Source organism: Lemur catta, chromosome 7, assembly GCF_020740605.2.
Source record: "Lemur catta isolate mLemCat1 chromosome 7, mLemCat1.pri, whole genome shotgun sequence".
Taxonomy (NCBI): Eukaryota; Metazoa; Chordata; class Mammalia; order Primates; family Lemuridae; genus Lemur; species Lemur catta.
Genome location: NC_059134.1, coordinates 60,597,092 through 60,617,413, shown reverse-complemented (window position 1 = coordinate 60,617,413; position 20,322 = coordinate 60,597,092). Strand labels below are relative to the sequence as shown.

The following is a 20,322-nucleotide window of genomic DNA, read 5'->3' as shown; positions in this document are numbered from 1 at the left end:
CAGTAAAGGGCTGATAAAAGAATCTATATAGAACTTAAGAAAATCAACAAGAAAAAAATCAAACAACCCTGTCAATAAATGGGCAGAGGACATGAACAGAAACTTTTCAAAAGAAGACAGACTAAGGGCCAGCAAACATATAAAAAAGTGCTCAATGGCTCGTCTTTTCATTCTCCCAACAGTATCTTTCAGAGGACATAAGTTTTTAATTTTCATAAAGTCCAACTTACCAATCTATTTTTCATGTATTGTATTTTTAATATGGTATCACCAAACACAAGGTCATATAGGTCTTTCTCCTATGTTTTCTCCCTGAAGTTTTATAGTTTTGCATTTTATATTTAAGTCTGGGGTCCACTTTGAGTTAATTTTTATGATAACTGTTAAAGTATGTGAATTAATTTTTTTCTATAAGGTCATAGAATTGTTCCAGCACCATTTGTTGAAAAGTCAATCCTTTCTCCATTGTACAGATTTTTCTCTGTTGTCAAAGATCAGTTGACTATCTGTAGTGAGTGGATTTCTGGTCTCTCTACTCTGACCCAATGATCTATGTGTATATACTTTCACTAATGCCATGCTGTTTTTGATTACTGTTGCTTTATAGAAAGTCTTAAAATCAGGAAATGTGAGCACTTCAATTTTGTTCTTCATCAGGATTGTATTGTCTATTCTGTCTTCTTCCTTTTCATATGTATTTCAGAATCTGTTTGTCCATATCTACAAAAATACCTTGCTGGGTTTCTGGTTGGAATTGTATTGAAGCTATAGACAAAGTTATAAAAAATCGGCATCTTAACAATGTGTCTTCCAGTCCATAAACACTAAATATCTCTCCATTTCTTTGCATCTTCTTTGATTTTTTTATCAGAGTTTTCTGGGGTTTTACATATATCTTATACATATTTTGTTAGAAATACACCCAAGCATTTCATTCATTTCAGTAGCTATTTTAAATGGTATTTTCTTAATTTCAAATTCCAGTTGCTTAATGCTTGCCTAAAGAAAAATCTGACTTTTGTATACTAAGCTAGTATCTTATGATCTTGACATATTTATTAGTTCCAGAAGCTTTTTGTCAATTATTTGTAATTTTCTACATAGACACTCACATCATCTCTGAGCAGAAAATTTTATTTTTCCTTTTCAATCTGTAAACCTTATATTTCCTTTCTTATCTTCTTACACTAAGACTTCCAGTGCAATGCTGAATAAGAGTGGTGAGAGAGTAAACCCTTGCCTCATTCCCAATCTTATGGGGAAGGCATTCAGCTTCTCACCATTAAACATAATGTTACTTGTAAGGATCTTTGTAGATGTTCTCTATAGGTTTCAGGAACTCCCCTTTATTCCTGGTTCTCCAACAGTTTTTACCATGAAGGGTGTTCAATTTTTCAAATGCTTTTTCTGTACCAGTTTATAGGATGGGGTTTTTTTCTTTTTTAACTTGTTGATATGGTGGGTTACATTGATTGATTTCAAATGTTGATCCAGCTTTGCTTACCTGGGATAAATCCCACTTGGTCATGGTGTAAAATTATTTTTATACATTGTTGGGTTCTATTTGCTAATATTTTCTTAAGGATTGTTGCATATATGTTTATGACAGATATTGCTCTGTATTTTTCCTTTCTTGTCATGTATCTTTATGATTTTGGTACCAAAATAATGCTGAAATAATAGAATGAGTTAGAAAGTGTTCCCTCTGCTGTTATTTTCTGGAAGAGATTGTGGAGAATTGGTATGATTTCCTCCTCAAATGTTTGTTAGAATTCGTCCGTGAACTCATCTGAGCCTGGTGCTTTCTTTTTTTCCCTGCCTCGGCCTCCCAGAGTGCTAGGATTACAGGCGTGAGTCACTGGGCCAGGCCAAGATGAAGTCACTCTTGTCAGACCCAGACTAAGTGTGGCTGGGAGGCCATGAAGGAGGGCAGCTCATGCTTGTATGTCTAAGACAAGAACTGTCACAAGGGACTTTCCAAAATCCACAAGAGATTCCTACATGTCCTACTCGCCTTACACAACCAGCAAGTCTTACATGCTTCTCTTGTTCTGCATGTCTGTACATACTTATTGTTAAAGTATACCTCAGCAGATGAAATAGACTCTCTGTGGCTAAAATGAGATAAACCAAAAAAAAAAACAAAACAGAATCTCATGGCTAGCAGGATGAGGAATCGGTCATGTACCCCCAGCGTTATTAATTGCCATAAGCTTTCTTTCCTGTAATTAAGCAGAAACTATCTCCTGAAAACCATAGCCGAAACAACTCAACTGGAAAATTTCCCAACTGAATCTGATAGATTAGTCAGACACCAGCCACAAACCCCATCACCCACCTTGCAGTCCTGCCACAACTCTGATTGGACAGAGAACCGATATTATAAACATTCTTTCGTTTTTTTAAAGGAATATAAAACTATTTATTGACTACTGTTCACCAGTATTTACAACAAAGCAAATAATATACAGTTGGATAACATTCTGATAACTTCGAAGTTGCTTTTCCTAGCTCCTGCTGAACCAGTAACCCAAACACTGAAAAGATTGAGCCTACGTGTAAGGAATGAGATGGAGTAAGGAAAAAATGTGCAGGTCAATAGTTTAGATTACAAAAAGTTTGTTCACCCATTTATGGCAGCAGGTCTAAAACTGCCAACATCTCTAACCATATGACTAGGTTTCCATGAGCCAAGCCTCAGATATTCCATTAATCACAAACTTTTAGTCAATGCAGCACAGGGATTTCAATTTTTTGTGAAGGCATTGCTTTCTAGGGGAATCCTTAATGTCCATTTGACTAAGTCTTGTTTGTTACTGCATTAGAACACACCAGGATTTGCCTAGGTTCCTCATCTGGGTAGGCGGTGGTTGGTAGTGATAAAGCTTTTCCTGTTAGGAATTTTGCAAACATAATGTTGTATTTATATGACTATACATGTAGATACGGATTCTGATATGGCTACCTTTAAATTATGGATTTAAAGTGTCCAATTAATTATGAATCAACTATTTAGTTTGAAATGTTGTGGCTTCAGGAAAATTTTCAATTCTTAGGTTGCTCAGAATGATGGCATCGCAGACACATGGGCTTACCCGTGATTTTTGTTTGGGTGAATGTTTAAAAACAAAGAAAATCCTTTACATATGCATTTTACTTATACACACACAAAAACAAATCTGAAAAACCCAGAATGGTCCTTAGGCATGAGTTAAACACCAGTTCTGATTGAATAATGGCTATGGAAATTTCCTCTAACACTTAGAAAAGCTGTTCTCTAGTGCAGAGCAAATAACATATCATGGTATCAAATGTTCTTTTCTGATAAAGGAAGCAACCACGGAAAGCTTTTATTTATTTGTTCAAAGTAACCAGTGCTATTGATGCACACAACCCCTCCAACAACTCTCTCAATACTACTTTCAAAATGAACTATCAAACTTGATTTATTAAAATGTAGTTATTTCTTCATACTAGTAAATCAAAAACCAAGACCCAGATTTTATACATATATATAAAGCAATGCAAACAATTACTGAGCTTCATCTGGACGAGAATGCCAAGTTAGTCTGTCTTCATAAAAAGCAATTCCAATTTGAGGACACTTCATATTTGCCTCTTTTGCCAGCACCAAGTCTGCCTCATCTGACTCTTTCCATTTCACAAGAAACATTAACTCTCCACTGCTGTCTGTGGCACCAAGTATTCTTTCAGGATCGAGACCTCCAGCAAAGCCGCTTGGTTTGTCAGCAGCATCTCTTCTCTTCTTTGATTTGCTATCATCAGATTCACTGTCAGATAAAGATTTTCTTTTTGTCCCATCTTTTTCTTTGCCAGCTTTTTGAGAATTAAGAAATGCTTCAATTAACTCTGCACAATCTAAATTTTCTTCAGGTTCTCAAGTATTGTCAGCATCTGTAAATCCCTTCCACTTCAGGAAATGCTCCACTTTCCCATTTACTACACATCAATCCAGTACTTTTTCCACCACAAATTCTTCAGGCTCCACCTCTTCAACCTTTTTACTCTCCCTATTCTGTTTCTTTCCCATTTTTTTGCAATGTAGTTTTATTGGAGGCCACTTTTTATTGCAGACTTGAAGAGCTATGATTCACCGCCTCTCAGCTGCTCTGGATCATGGGTCTGCGGCAACTCTCTAAACATTCTTTCTTGATAAATGGCCACAGACCTTAAGCCAGTATCAGCCAGCTTGTGGAGATCGCACAAATTGCCTTTATGCCCTATAGCTCACCTTTTGACATAAACAGTCAAACCAATTACACCTCATTTTAGAGCTAAACCGCCCCCTCCCCCCGCAAAGTGAACATAAGATGTATTTTGCAGATATGTCTACCCAGTATATAAGATCCCCCCTGCCTTATGCAGAGCGTGCACATTCAGATTTCCCTAAAAGCTGCATTTCCCCATCACAGGATTTTTTTCTCCCTCTGAAAATGAAGTCTTCTCCTTTCTTTTCTCCATGGATCTCATGGTCTTTTGCTAACATTCTAACAGGGCATTATCTTCAAGACTGCAGCATTCCAGGTAAGGTGCTCTCACAAGAACACTTCCCTAGCAACTGCTGTCTCCGCCCACTGAGCTACATCAACTCCTGCAACGAGCTTCTGTGACCAACAAACTTTATTTCAAAGGAGTTTACCTGGCCTTCCCCCCTTTGCCTTGAAAAGTTTCCCCTTTCCTCAACTTATCTATATGCACCTATGACTTCTCATAGCAAGTAATTCTCAGGTGCCATCCTTTAAACCCAAATAAATTCATTGCCTTTTGAAAGCCAATCTCTCTGTTGTTATTTTAAGTTGACAAAACAAATCTGCTTCCATGGATATCATGTAAATTAAGTCAACTATGACCAACTACCTCTAATCTATTTTTGTACTATTAGTAAACATGGCTTGGAGCCACTACAAAGGACATTCCCTCTTGGAAACATCATTAGGCTTATGACCTGATTTTCTCAATGTTGAAACAAACATTTTAGTTTTCAGGAAATTACAACAAAATGATGTGCTTTCTCACTGTTATTCATAAGGTTTAAACAAAAGTAGGTGTCATAGCGGTATGAAACTATGCCACAAACATAATTTAGAGTGTAAAATTCATTTTCATTCTATTTTTAAAATTCTATTTTATTTCACTTGGAGATTATTTGAACAGATAATTTCAACTTTTATAATAGTATTCAGCACATTATCTCCCTTGCAATTTATCAGAGTGAGCATTAATAAAAAAGTTATAACCTACACATAAAAAGATTACTATGTTCAAATAGGCAATATAATTCCCTAAGAAAATAAATATTTCAGGTACTATACCACCCAAACAGCAGAAAAGAATATGTGTTTAAAAGGTTATTGTCTGAGGCCGGGCGCGGTGGCTCACGCCTGTAATCCTAGCGCTCTGGGAGGCCGAGGCGGGCGGATCGCTGGAGCTCAGGAGTTCGAGACCAGCCTGAGCAAGAGCGAGACCCCGTCTCTACTAAAAATGGAAAGAAATTATATGGACAACTAAAAATCTATATAGAAAAAATTAGCCGGGCATGGTGGCGCATGCCTGTAGTCCCAGCTACTCGGGAGGCTGAGGCAGTAGGATCGCTTAAGCCCAGGAGTTTGAGGTTGCTGTGAGCTAGGCTGACGCCACGGCACTCACTCTAGCCCGGGCAACAGAGCGAGACTCTGTCTCAAAAAAAAAAAAAAAGGTTATTGTCTGTACAATGTTATTGACTTCCTAGCTATCCTTAAGTAAATTTGGCCGACCAATTTGACCAAAAGCTTTGCTTTCCTACTTTGTAAAATAGAGACACAGTAGAAACTTCAATACAAACGGATTATTACTTCTTTCATGCAACGCACCTAGAAAAATGTTCAGCATATTTTCAGTAATTTTATGATTATCAATCCTTCTCATCATTTCAAAATAAATAGTACTATTCCTACTAACCTCTTCCACGGTGGAAAAAAAGACATAATACAACAATACTTAGTGAAAAGCTCTTTCAAAATGCTTCCAACTGCAAATATGGAAGAGTCACAAATTCCACACGTATGTCCTTACGGAGGAAGAAGCCAGAACCAGCCAAGATCTTCAATAGAAGCAGATGGTGTGAAGAAAACTCATTCCCGTTTTCTCAGCGTCAGTGAGGATGGGTGTGTGTGAGCACCCCCTGCTGTGGAATGGCATCCTACCCAGGCTTGATTCCCGCCTTGAGCGCTGAGCTGCTGGGATACGCTCAGAGTCAGCCTAGCTCACAGCAACCTCAAACTCCTGTGCTCAAGCAATCCTCCTGCCTCAGCCTCCCAAGTAGCTGGGACTACAGGCATGCGCCACCATGCCCGGCTAATTTTTTCTATATATATTTTTAGTTGTCCATATAATTTCTTTCTATTTTTAGTAGAGGCGGAGTCTTCTTGCTCAGGCTGGTCTCGAACTCCTGAGCTCAAACGATCCACCCGCCTCGCCCTCCCAAGTGCTAGGATTACAGGCGTGAGCCACCTCGCCCGGCGCCCAGCCATTATCATTGGATTTTGAACTGGGTGGCAGTGGGAGGCGCTCTTTACAATTTTTGCTTTGGGCGCATTTATTCCTTGATTTAACGCACCACCAAAATGGCTGCCGTCGCCCAATGATCCACCGGAAGTTGCGTAAATAATGATCTTACTTGTTTTTATTAACCTCTCTGAAAACTATGTATAGTACAGATTTATTTCAAAGTGTAATGTTCACAAGTGTTTTCGGTCTTTACAGACGAGTCTGGAGAGGTTTCCGTGGCCAGAAATACATCATAGGAACTTAACTCTTGCTCACATCACTTAGCCTGTGCTAAAACAGGTTTTGTTATACATCGTTTCCCTTAGAGGCACACTTTCCAGGGACCTATCCACCACATTAAGTGGGGACTTAGTGTATCTCTAAACCAGTAAACACCTGAAAGCTCCTCAAAGTGTGTACTCAGACTAGCGGCACTAGCATATGCTGGGAACTTGTAGAAAATGCAAATTTAGGTCCCAAACCACTGAATCAGAAACTCTAGCGGGGGCGCCCAGAGATCTGTTGTTTCAGAGGAGCCATCCAAATAATTCTGCTGCACACCGAAGCTTTGAAACAAGGGCCCTAGCCGAGCACAGGGGCTCACGCCAGTAATCCTGCCACCCTGGGGGCATGAGGTGGGAGGACTGCTTAAGGCAAGGAGTTAGAGGCCAGCCTGGGCAACATGGCAAGGCCCTCCTTCTACAAAAATAAAAAAATTCCGACATTAGTTGGGTATGGTGCTGGGTGTCTGTCATCTGAGCTACTTGGGTGGCTGAGGCGGGAGGATCACTCCAGCCCAAGAGGCCGAGGTTGCAGTGAGCTGTGGTGGTGCCACTGCCCTCTAGCCCTGGCAACAGAAAGAGATGCTGTCTCAAAACATAGAAGGAAAGGAAAGAAAAGAAAAGAAAACAAGAGAAAAGAAAAGAAGAGGAAAGAAAAGAATGCCTTTCTTCGTGTGATCGACAAAGTTTAACCTTTAATAAAAAAGCATATGGCTCAGTGGTTTGAAATCCATCCCCTGCCCCCAAAAAGAAAGAACAAAACTTTCATTTAAATGATATTTTTTATTTTATTTCATTTCATTGACGTGCTTGTACTTGAAACATAATTCCAAGATGTTTGTCATGGTACGCAGTCCGTTCTCCACCTTGGCTTTCATCAAACAAAATCAGCCTCTCTCAAAAGAAAGAAAAAATATACATATACATATACATAAAACCTACAAGTGATGAACTATTTAACAAGGTCCAAAGGTCAAGGAGAACTTTGTCCTTAAAGGAAACACAACCTTTACATTCATTTATCAATCACCCCGAGCCAAGACAAATTTCTCTAAAACTGATTGCCAACTCCATGTCATCACTTGCTGGATATTCTTATAAAATTCGCTCATCGCTCACGACCTTAGCAGCAGCTGTGGTTTGTGGTTTGCCCTTCCCCGAAAGGCAGGCACGGTGGTAACTTCCCCGCCAACGGATAGGTGCATTAAATTACTTCTTCAGACCGGTTTCCCTACGATAATCCCGGGCACTTTCTGAGTGCCTCTAGGACTCTTAGTGGTCCTCCTCATCTTGTCCTGTAAAACACTCTTCTTGGTGATGTCCCCTATTCCTCTGAGGTGCCCCAAAATCACACAAAGGGCCCTTAGCGGAAAGGTCTTTAAAGGTGCTTCTCACAGCAAGTATGGAGGAGTCCAAAGCTCCGCGCCTACGTCCTTACGGAGGAAGAAGCCAGAACCAGCCAAGATCTTCAGTAGAAGCAGACGGTGTGAAGAAAACTCATTCCCGTTGTCTCCTCCGCTTGCCGGAGCAGCCCAGCCATTTTGTCCTCCATGTCGCCCGCCTCCTGTTGGCGCTGGCACAGCTCACAGATGAGGAACGCTCCGAGGGTGGCACCTTCCGGGTTGTCTTTCACGTCCACGTTGATCACATGCACGGGCTGCAAGGTCTCCTCTTCTCTGGACCACAGGTGTTCCACCACCCTGTCATAGACACGCTCCTCACAGGTGAAGATGACGTCAAAGGACTTGGTGCACTCCTGAAATCTTTCGGGACGGGGCTTGATCCTCTCATTTCTTCCCAAGATGTGCAAGATGCCATTCTGTGTGTAGCATTCCCTGTCTTTCCTTCGGAGGTCGTCGTGCATCTGTCGATACGTTGTGGCAAAATCATAAACCGCGAGAAGATCGGGTCTCCGTCCTGGGAGCCTCACACGAGATCCAGCCCCAAAGGAACGGACGCTGAACCCTTTCCTCTCGAGGAGGCTGTGGGCTTCCATGCTCCTGTTGATGTTGCTCGTGCACACCACGGCGACCCTGAGCGGGGATGAGGGCATCGTGGCGGCGCTGGGCACTTCAGGGAGACCTGGGGGCCGCAGGGGCTGCAGGGACCCTGAAGCCTGGACTTGCCCTCCTACGTGCAGCTCTTCCCACCGAGTGAATGGTGAAGAGCAAGAAACAGGCTGGTGATATGGAGTCCCCTTCGTGCAGTGGGCGGAGACTTCAGGACTTCCTCTCTCATTGGATTATGATAAAGGACTCTCACCCGCAGCCTAAACTCATCAGGAGACCAAAGTGATTACATCAACCAAGCCTCCAGTCCTCTCGGCAAGGGCGGTACCACCCTGTCGGGGTTAATTACAAATCTGGAGTTTGCTCTGTGGAGCAAACTGGCATTTGCATAGTGAATGGGTACTGCTGTTCCTAGTGGCCAAGACAATTATGCTACCTTTAGGCATGTCATATGGCTCACCAATGACCTTGGGACATTAACATCACTGACAAATCTTCTGAAAGCTCCCAAGCCTTTGCCCAATTTAATTATCAATTACAAGTATTTTGCTTATTTTAATATCTCTAATTTTCTATACTAAAATTAAATTATGTAAGTCATAGGAAGATTGTACCTAGTCCTAGGTGGGGGAGGGTGTACCTTGGCCATCCAGCAGCTCTTCCCTGGCTACATTATCCCTGGGCTACTGATACAAACCACCGCCTGCATAACTGAGCATCAGCAGTCTCCACACATGCAGAACAGCCCTCTATATATGCTTCTCTGCCACCATAGTCCCTTGGGCCAGCTGGGAATCTGTAGCTGAGCCTGAGCCCAGTGCTCTGCCCCTTTAGTTCCAGAGCCACCTCCAGGCCTGCAACACCACCTCTGAGTTTCCAGAGTTATGCCTTGGCCCCAGAGCCCACCACTGAGTCTCCACCACTGCCAATGAGTTGGTGGAACCTCCCCACATTCGAACACTTCACCCGGGATCCCCAGACCTGAGCACCCATTACTCCTGGACCTTGTTCATGCAAATGCCAAAACCCTGGTCATCCATGACCACTACCTAAATAGACTTACCCAGGTGCCACTATCACCTCCACTCAGTAACCCAGCCCAAGCAATCCTCTACAATGACAGCTGCCATAGATAGTGTCTCATTTAGTCCCCAACGCAAACTTCCAGAAGCAAGCTGGCGAATTACACTCCACCCTACACAAAGATCATCCAGCACTGGCTGTAACTGTAGCAATCACAGGGTAACAGGTTAACACTAAACACCTGTTCTACAGGCTTTCAGTGCACCCGTCCCTCCCCTGATGGGTCAAAATTCCAGAGTGGGACATAAAAACTTCATCTAGCATCCTCCACTTCCCCTAACTAAACAGAAGTGTTCCCAGCAAAGGAGAACAGGTGGCCTGCAATCCTATTATCCCAAAGCTGAGACAAGAGGAGCCATATGAAAAGAAACCAGCAGAAGAACCCTGGCAACATGAAAAAACAAAGTAGTTCAACACCCCCAAGGGATCACAATGTAGCTACAGGAGTGGACTCTCTCCACAAGGAAATTGCTGAAATGACCGAAATGGAATTCAGAATATGGATGGGAAATAAGATGTATAGAATAGAAAAGAAAGTTGAAAGGCAACAAAAAGAAACCAAAAAAATACTTCAGGAAATCAATGAAGAAGTTGCTGAAGTGCTAGACAACATAAGAAAGGATATAATTGAACTTGAAGAAACGAAAGAATCATTCAAGGAATTTCTAAACACAGCAGAAAGCTTCAGCAACAGAGTAAACCAAGAAGAAGAAAGAACCACAATGCAAAGTGAACTAACATTTGAATTATAGGTACCCCTGAGGGAGAAGAAGAAAGAGCTAAAAGCATGGAAAACCTGTTGGGGGAATTATTCAAGAAAACATCTCTGGTATCATCAGTGATTCAGACATACAGATGCAAGAGAATAATGAAGACTAGGAAGATTCATAGCAAATAGGATATTTCCAAGACACATAGTAATCAATGTGGCCAAAATCAAACTGAAGGAGAAAATTCTACAAGCAACAAGATGAAAGCAACAAATAACCTACAAAGGAAAACCAATCAGTCTCACTGCAGACTTCTCAGCAGAATCCTTACAAGCCAGAAGAGATTGAGGACCTATCTTCAATCTTCTTAAAAAGAACAACTGCCAGCCTTGAATTTCGTATCCTGCAAAACTAAGGTTCACAATTGATGGAGAAATTAAGTCTTTTCCAGACAAACACTGAGGGAATTTGCCATGACTAGACCTGCCCTGCAGGAAATACTCAGAACTGCATTATACACAAATCAGCACAACATATCCCCACCAGTGTAAAATCACACCAAAAAACATGAAAATTCACAACTCTTATAAAACAATAGCACAAGAGAGAAAACAAAGCAATAAGGTAATACCAAACATGATGAACAGATCAGCATCCCTCATCTCAATTCTATCACTCAATGTTAATGGCCTAAGTGCTCTTCTGAAAAGACATAGCCTGGCTAAATGGATTAAAAAACATAACCCAATTATCTGCTCACTCCAGAAAACACATCTAAGCCACAAGGACACACACAGACTCAATGTGAAAGGATGGAAGAAAACATTTCACACAAATGAAAATTAGAGGACAGCGTGTGTGTAGCCATTCTCATATCAGATAAAATTGACTTTAAACCAACAAAGGTAAAGAAAGAGGGTCATCATATAATGGTAAAGGGAGTAAATCAACAAGAAGACATAACAGTCCTAAATATATATCTGCCTACCACAGGAACTCCCAAAAACATAAAGCAAATTTTACTAGATCTAAGCAAAGAAATAAATAGCACCACTGTAATTGCCAGGGACCTCAACACTCCACTGTCAGGGCTGGATAAATCATCAAAGCAGAAAATAAATAAACAATGGACTTAAATCAGACCATAAATCAAATGGACCTAACAGGCATTTACAGAACATTCTACCCAAAAACTACTGAATATAAATTCTTCTCAGCAGCACATTGGACATTCTCCAAGATTGATCATATCTTAGGCCACAAAACAGGTCTCAACAAATTCAAAAAATCAAAATCATACCATGTATCTTCTCAGACCACAGTGGAATAAAACTAGAAATCAATTACAAGAGAAACACTCAAACCTACATGAAGTCATGGAAATTAAACAACCTGCTCCTGAATGATTATTTGGTGAAAAATAAAATTAAAATGGAAATCAAAAGATTTCTTTGAACTGTACAAACAAAAGGGACAAAAGTTATCAAAATCTAGTAGACTCAGCAAAAGCATTCCTCAGGGGAAAATTCATAACCTTAAATGACTACATCAAAAAGACACAACGATCACAAATTAACAACTAATATCACATCTCAAGAAGAAGTAGAAAAGGAAGAGGAAACCAAACCCAAAGCCAACAGAAGAAAACAAATAACAAAGGTCAGAGCAGAACTAAACAAAATGGAAAATAAAAAAACAAATACAAAGGAACAACAAAATAAAAGGTTGGTTATTCCAAAAAATAAACAAAATTGACAAACCTCTTGAAAGATTAACCAAGAATAGAAGAGATAGGACCCAGATAATTTTAATCAGAAATGAAAAAAGAGACTTTACAACTGATACTACAGAAATACAAACATCATCCATAAATACTACAAAAATCTCTGTGCACATAAACAAGAGAATATAGAGGAAATGGACAAATTCCTAGAAAGACTCAACCTCCAAAGACTCAATCAGGAAGAAATAGAACTTGTGAACACACCAATAACAAGCAGTTAAGTTCAAAGCAGTAATAAAAAAATTCCAAAAAAAAAAAAAGCCCCAGACCACATAGATTCACAGCTGAATTCCACCAGACCTACAAAAAAGGGCTGGTACCCATATTTCAGAAATTATCCCATAATATTGAGAAGGAGAGAATTCTCTCCAACTAATTCTATGAAACCAGTATCACCTTGATACCAAATCCATGAAAGGACACAAGAAAAAAAGAAAAGTACAGACCAGTATCCTTTATGAATATAGATGCAAAAATCCTCAATAAAATACTAGTAAGCCAAATTCAAAAGCACCTCAAAAAAAAATCCATCATGACCAAGTGGGCTTCATCCCAGAGATGCAAGCATGGTTCAACATACATAAATCAATATGATTCACCACACAAAGAGAAGCAAAAACAAAGACCATATGATCATCTCTATAAATGCAGAAAAATCATTCGATAAAATCCAGCATCCTTTTCTGATAAAAATCCTCAACAAACTAGGCCTAGAAGGAACATGTCTCAAAATTATAAAAGCCATATATGACAAATCCATAGTCAACATCATGCTCAATGTGGAAAAGTTGAAGACACTCCCCCCAAAACTGGAAAAAGACAAGGGTGCTGTCACCACTTTTATTCAACATAGTGGTGGAAGTCCTTGACAGGGCAATCAGGTAAGAGAAAGAAATAAAGGGTGTCCTTATCAGGAAAGAGGAGGTTAAACTATCAGTTTTCACTGACAATATGATCCTATATCTAGAAAATCCCAAAGACTCCACCAAGAGACTTCTGGAATTGATAAGTTCAGCAAAGTCTCAGGTTACAAAATAAATGTAAATAAATCAGTAGCATTTTTATATACCAATAACAGTGAAGATGAGAGTCAAATCGAAGACTCAATACCATTCACAATAGCTACCAAAAAAAAATGCCTAGGAATATACTTTACCAAGGAGGTCAAAGATCTCTACAGGGAGAACTATGAAACACTGAGGAAACAAATCGCAAAGGACACAGACAAATGGAAAAACATGTCATGTTCATGGATCGGTAGAGTCAACATTGTTAACCATACTACCCAAAGTGATTTACAGATTCAGTACAATCCCCAACAAAATCTCAACATCGTATTTCATAGATCTAGAAAAAATAATTCTACACTTCATTTGGAACCAGAAAAGAGCCCAAATAGCCAAAGCAATCTTAAGCAAAAACAAAAAATCTGGAAGCATAACATTACCAGACTTCAAACTATACTACAAGGCTATAGTAATCAAAACAACTTGATATTGGTACAAAATTAGAGACAGAACAGAATAGGGAACCCAGATATAAAATCATCTACCTACAACCAACTGATCTTTGACAAAGCAGACAAAATGCACACCAGGGAAAAGAAGCCCTATTCAATAAATAGTGCTGGGAAAATTGGATAGCCACATGCGTAAGAATGAAACATGACCCCTATCTCTCACCACTCACAGAAATTAATTCAAGATGGATAAAAGACTTAAATGTAAGACATGAAAATGTAAGTATTCTACAAGAAAATGTAGGAAAACTCTTCCAGATATCAGCCTAGGCAAAGAATTTATGACTAAGATCCCAATGGCAATACAGCAACAACAAAAATAAATAAATGGAATTTAATTAAACTAAGAAGCTTCTACAGCTAAGGAACTAATCAACAGAGCAAAAAGATGACCTACAGAATGGGAGAAAATATTCACAAGCTATATATCTGATGAAGGGCTAATATCCATAATCTACAAAGAACTCAAGCAAATAAGCAAGAAAGAAAACCCATTAAAAAGTGGGCAAAAGACATGAACAGAAGTTTTTCAAAAGAAGGTAGACAAATGGCCAATAAACATATGAAAAAATACTAAACATCACTAATCATCAGGGAAATACAAATTAAAACCACAATGAGATATCACCTTACCCCTGTTAGAATGGCTTTTACTAAAAAGTCCAAAACCAGTAGATGCTGTCATGGATGCAGAGAGAAAGAAACACTTGTACACTGTTGGTAGTACTGTAAATTAGTACAACCTCTATGGAAAACTGTATGGAGATTCCTCAAAGAACTAAAAGTGGACCTAACCTTTGATCCAGTCCCACTAATGGGTATCTACCTCAAAGAAAAGAAATCATTTTATCAAAAGACACCTGCACTTGAATGTTTATTGCAGCACAATTCACAATTGCAAAGATGTGGAATCAACCTAAGCACCCATCAGTTCATGAGTAGATTAAAAAATGTGGTATATGTATACCATGGAGTACTACTCAGCCATAAAAAAGAATAAATTTATGCCTTTTACAACAATTTGGATAAAACTGGAGATCATTCTCCTAAGTGAAGTATCTCAAGAATTCCAAAACAAATACCACATGTACTCGCTATTAAATTGAAACTAACCGATAAGCACATATGTGCACACAGGGAAGTAAAACTCAGTGGAAATCAAGCAGAGAGCATGGGGGAGTAGGGGAGGGTTGAAAACCTACCTGAGGGGTACACGGAACACTATTTGGGTGGTGGACACACTTATTGCCATGACTCAAGCATTATAAAAGCAATCCATGTAACTGAAAACATTTGTACCACCTTAATATTTTGATATTAATAAAATAAATTAATATCACCAAAAATAAAAAATGAAACAAAATAAATGTAAAAAAAAAGAAGAAAAAAGAGCTGTCCAAATAATCCTGATGCACACCAAAGTTTTAAAAGAACTGCCCTAGAGACTTCTGAAACTTAACTATACATTAGAAACACCTGAAGAGTTTTTAAAAGCTCTGCTTCAGTAATAATGAAGGAACAGGATTTTCTTAAATGAAAAGTCATTTTAGAGGAAATATCAGATGTAAATGAAAAGCTAGTCACATCTTAAATATATTGTGAAATTTATTATTAGAGCCCATGACAGAGACCTAAAAAACTCTATCAAATGGAGATAAGGAAAATCTCAGAGACCAGTCTGTAATCATTACCCAAGAGGAAGATTACGTCCCAAAAGAACTGAGAAACACTGGGTTAAGCCAACCCTTGAAGACTAGCACACAAAATGGTTCCATATAATCTCAATAGAAGTAAAGGGATAATACTGGAAGGATCAATATAAAATAGTAAATGTATTATATAAGAAAATTTCTACCTGAAACACTTATCAGAGGTAGTGTTTCAGGTATTGCCTATGTCCTCAGGGAGGATTGTCAAGGAAGTTTATTATGTTTCACCTCCAAGTGAAGGCACAGTCAAAACAACACAAACAAAGAGATCCAGGGAGACAATACCTGCATGATTGGATTAGATATTGATCTGATGGGAGAATACCAACTCCAGGAGGTAAAAATAGACACAATTTATTTGAACACTAATTGCTTTTCAGAGAACCAGAACTTCTTGATTCATATGCCTAAGAATAGGGAAACACACACAAGACAAAACCTAGAGAAGTGTATTAGAAAAACAAATGCCTGACCCTGAAATATAGAAAATAGAAATATAGAAAAAGGGAAGAAAGCATTCAAATCCAGGAAAAAGTGCTATCTTTATAACTAAAAGAAAGCAATCTGCTTAGGAATTAGGTTAAGATTTTTTAAATTCAGCTGACCTGCCTAAAAATAGGAGGGGAGCGATGAAGAGAAATGGAACAGTTGAGGTACATGCTAATACTACAAAATAGGATGGGACAGAGAAAAATTTTCCTGCTCTTATTGAGATATCATAAGTTATTCAGCATCTGAAAAAAAATTAAATTTGATGAAAACAAAGATTATGGTGGAAAAGAACATGGTGAATGTACAAGGCCTCCTCGGTCCCTCAAGACACAGGTGTCAATAATAATCCCACTTCAGGAATATGCTAAGAGTGATTTTCTGGTTCAGTGATTGTCGATTCAATCACCTTCCTACTAAACTTTTAAAAGATGCTAATGCCTGCACTTCTTCCCAGGTCAAATGAATCAAAATCTCTGGGTATGGAATATATTATCACCCTGATTTTATTTGCTTATTCCAGTTATTCCTCCACCCACTCTCACATTTCAAATTTTATTTAACACTAGAATTTAGTCCATATACATTTGGTGTAATGACTTTTACTGCACATTCCTTGCATCTTGTTTCTGCCCTTGGTTTTCTTTATTTTTGCAATGTTTATCAAGGTGTTATACATTCCATTTTGCCCTTAATTTGAAACTTCTACTTTGATTACCCATTCCACTTAAATGTTACCTGTACTTTCTCTGCTTTGCTAATCAGACCCCATTTTCCACTATTATTTTAAAAGAAGAGTTTTAGAATGCTCCTAATTCTCTTTTTTACTGACCCCTATTCCTAACTTCCAGGTTTTTCTAGGATATTTTGTTAATTTTAGTTCAATGGTCTTATTCATAAATTTATGTCGTAGATAGTTCTCGTGATTTCTGAATCTTTATTTATAACTTAGAATGGACTTTACCTGAAGTCTAACCTCCTTTTTCTGTTAGACTTCATAAGAAATTATTGAAATATTTAGTCCAAACTTCAGTACGTGCCTGTTTTTCTTCACATCCCCCACCCCGCACCCTCCAGGCCACCCTCCCCCATATTTTTGTTCTGGTTCAAGTGATAATATTTGGAAAGTCTAAGTACTTTTCTCTGCAGGGAACATGGACAGAAACTCTGAATTGCTGTCTATCTTTCTTTCACCCTGACAGATAAGCCATATCTCAGCTGGGTACAGGAGTGTCGGGCAGTAGTCCTTCCTCTCAGTAGTCTCCAATCGCCATTTTTCGGGTAACAAGGCCCCAGCGTGTGGCTTTACCTTTAACTAGTGGAAAGGTGTAGCCCCACCCACAGGGACCTGACCCCGTGACTCAGTTTCCAGTTCCGGTTCTCACCACCTAGATTTTCCCCGGCGCTGCCGCTGGCTGCGGAGTCCGGAGCTCGCCGGGTGCAGCGTCGTCTTTAATCAGACGCGGCCCACCAGCACCGATTGAAGGGGATATGTCCCCACGACAGAGCTTCTGGTCCTCACCTTCTCCCCCTCCGCTAAGGCAGAGGCGGGGCAAGACCTATGCCACCGGTCCCCTTCTCACACTTTGCCTCGGAGGTGTCCGCGGAATCGCGGGGCGTTCCTGGCTAGACCCGTCCCTCGTGGAGGAAGGTCCCCAGGAGAGCGAGTTCCCACCCTGTCCCCTCGGCTGCCTCTCTTCCTTAGCCGACCCTAGGAGAAGGGGAAAGTTGGAGAGCGGCAGGTGAGGCTGGCGGGGCCCACGGGGAGAAGCGGGAGGACGCGCGGGGCTGTGGGGCAAGGGAGAGAAAGCTGAGAACTAGAAGAGGCCTTCTGAAGACCGCGAGCGGAGTGGTCACCCGGGTGAGATGCCACTGAGATGCCTTGCGGAGCAACAGGAAGACCCAAAAGAGGGTATTGGATTGGCGATTAGTAGTTGGCAGAGCCCGGGCGCGGTGGCTCATGCTGTAATCCTAGCACTCTGGGAGGCCAAGGTGGGAGGATCCCTTGAGTTCAGGAGTTCGAGACCAGCCTCAGCAAGAGCGAGACTCATCCCTCCCCCAGCCCCCCTCACCCACGTCTCTACTAAAAATAGAAAAAATTAGCCAGGTGTGATAGCGAGTGCCTGTAGTCCCAGCTACTCGGGAGGCTGAGGCAGGAGGATCACTTGAGCCCAGAAGTCTGAGGTTACAGTGAGCTATGGTGACACCACAGCACTCTACCCAGGGCAACAGAGGGAGATTCTGTCTCAAAAAAAATTACATGTATAGTTTTTAGGTATAAGCAATGTACAATAAAATGTGCAGATTGTAGGTGTGTAGTTAGTTACATGGGTTTTGTTTGACTTTTATATACAGCCTCATTTCCACTAACCAAAACAAGAGATAGAACATTTCCATAACCCCAGAAAACTCCCTCATGCTCATTTCCAAACAATTTCTCAACCCCCCACAACTGCTTTCTGATTTACATCACTACAGACTGATCTGTTACTACATTTCATACAAAAGTAATCATACAGTAAGCATTCTTTTATGTTTGCTTTTTTTCACTTAACATAATGTTTTTGAGATTCACTCATCCCTCAGTAGTTCATTTTATTACTCAGTAGTAGTCTATTGTATGAATACACCGCAATTTGTTCAATCACCTGATGGACATTTGAGTTGTTTCCAGTTTTTGGCTATTATATAACACTGCTTTAAACATTCTTGCGCAAGTCTTTCTGTGAACATATGTTTTAATTACTCTTGGGTAAATACCTGTGAATGAAATTTCTGGGTTGTAGGTTAACCTAAAAATTGCCAAATCTTTTTTTCCAAAGTGGTTTTACCATTTCACATTTGCGACATTAGTGTCTCCATTCCTCCACATCCTCAGCAGCATTCATTCTTTTTCACCTTTTTTATTTTAGCCATTTAGTGTTCCAAGAGGTTGAGAATCTTTTCCTGTGTTTATTGACCATTTGTATATGTTGTTTTGTGAAGTGTATTGTTCTTATTTATAATAATTTATAATAAAATGTTTATTAATGTCCTATTTTGAAGGTTGTAATTCTTATTTTTCATTTTATGTATTCTGTTCTCCCTTTAAAAAAATCGTTTTGTTATTGTTTTTCTGTTTTGTTAATGTGTTTCAAACAATCTGGTATGTTATTTCCTGGCAGACTTGTCTCCTAATGGAACTGCAAACTCTTTTAGGGCAAATGGTAGACTTCTTGTTTATCTGCCTTTCCATATCAGCTAGAACATAGTGAACGCTGAGTAAATGTTTCTTGTGTCAGTATTGGCAGAGGATGATTTCCTGTTATAGCTCACTGCTTACTCTAGCCCAGCAAGGGGATTGTACTAAGTGGGCCCATGCCATTTCTGGGCTTCTACAGTGTCAGGGGCTTGGTTCTATCATAACAAATACAACTTTGAGGTTATTTCTTCCACATTATATTATAACATCTTCCACATTATATTAGACTCAATGATAAGAACTGTGCATATTCATCTTGGCTCATTTGTTGCCATATACAGCACCTGGACATTTTAGGAACTCAGTTCTTAATTTTTGAACCACATGTACAGCACTATATGTAGAGAGGGGAAGCCAGAAGCCATAGTTTAATTATCTGAGAAATGTATAATATAAGAAATTTTGGAAGAATCCATCAGAGATGTCATTTTCCATAGTTAGCATGGATTGGAAGGAGAAGCCTAGCAGCAAAGACCAGTTAAAAGTCTGGTGTGGTGTTCCAGGTGACAGGATAAAACCTAAACCAGCACCTTGGGGCTTTAGGACATTTGTAGATGAGAAGAAACTACATCAAACTTCCACATCTGACCATAATGGAGAGCTTTTATCATACTAATCCTCCTATCAGTAGTAAACATAGAAACTGGATAAAATACATAAAGCAACCACGGTGTCGAAAAACAATCCTGGTAGGACTTGAAGGGGAAATTGCTGGAGAGAGTGTACCTTAGTGCACCAAGGTAAGCCCCACATCTGCTTCTGCTTTTTTCCTCAGAGCATTCGCTAAGTCCTGGCATGGGGAACAAAGACCAAGCTGAAAAGTAGCTGGAGCTTGTATTCCCAGTAGTCTGGGAAGAAGGAAGTTGGAGTTCAAGGATGTCATGGAGTCTGAGACTTGAGATAGAATAGGCAACCTTAGAAAAATTAGCCCAAAATTCAGTGTGCAGTGTGC

At 39.8% G+C, this 20,322-nt stretch overlaps 1 protein-coding gene across 1 annotated transcript; it reads right to left on the bottom strand.

The window, feature by feature from the left end:
- Positions 1–8,217: 8,217 nt before the first annotated feature.
- On the bottom strand, positions 8,218–9,599 carry LOC123641244 (RNA polymerase II subunit A C-terminal domain phosphatase SSU72-like). Its single transcript, XM_045555795.1, has one exon. It carries the CDS (start codon positions 8,878–8,880, stop codon positions 8,296–8,298), a length of 585 nt encoding a protein of 194 aa, XP_045411751.1. The 5' UTR covers positions 8,881–9,599; the 3' UTR covers positions 8,218–8,295.
- Between the last annotated feature and the right edge of the window lie 10,723 nt (positions 9,600–20,322).

What these genes read in the sequence shown, in the direction of transcription:
- LOC123641244 (XM_045555795.1), bottom strand. Translation starts at nt 8,880, where the DNA reads ATGCCCTCATCCCCGCTCAGGGTCGCCGTGGTGTGCACGAGCAACATC.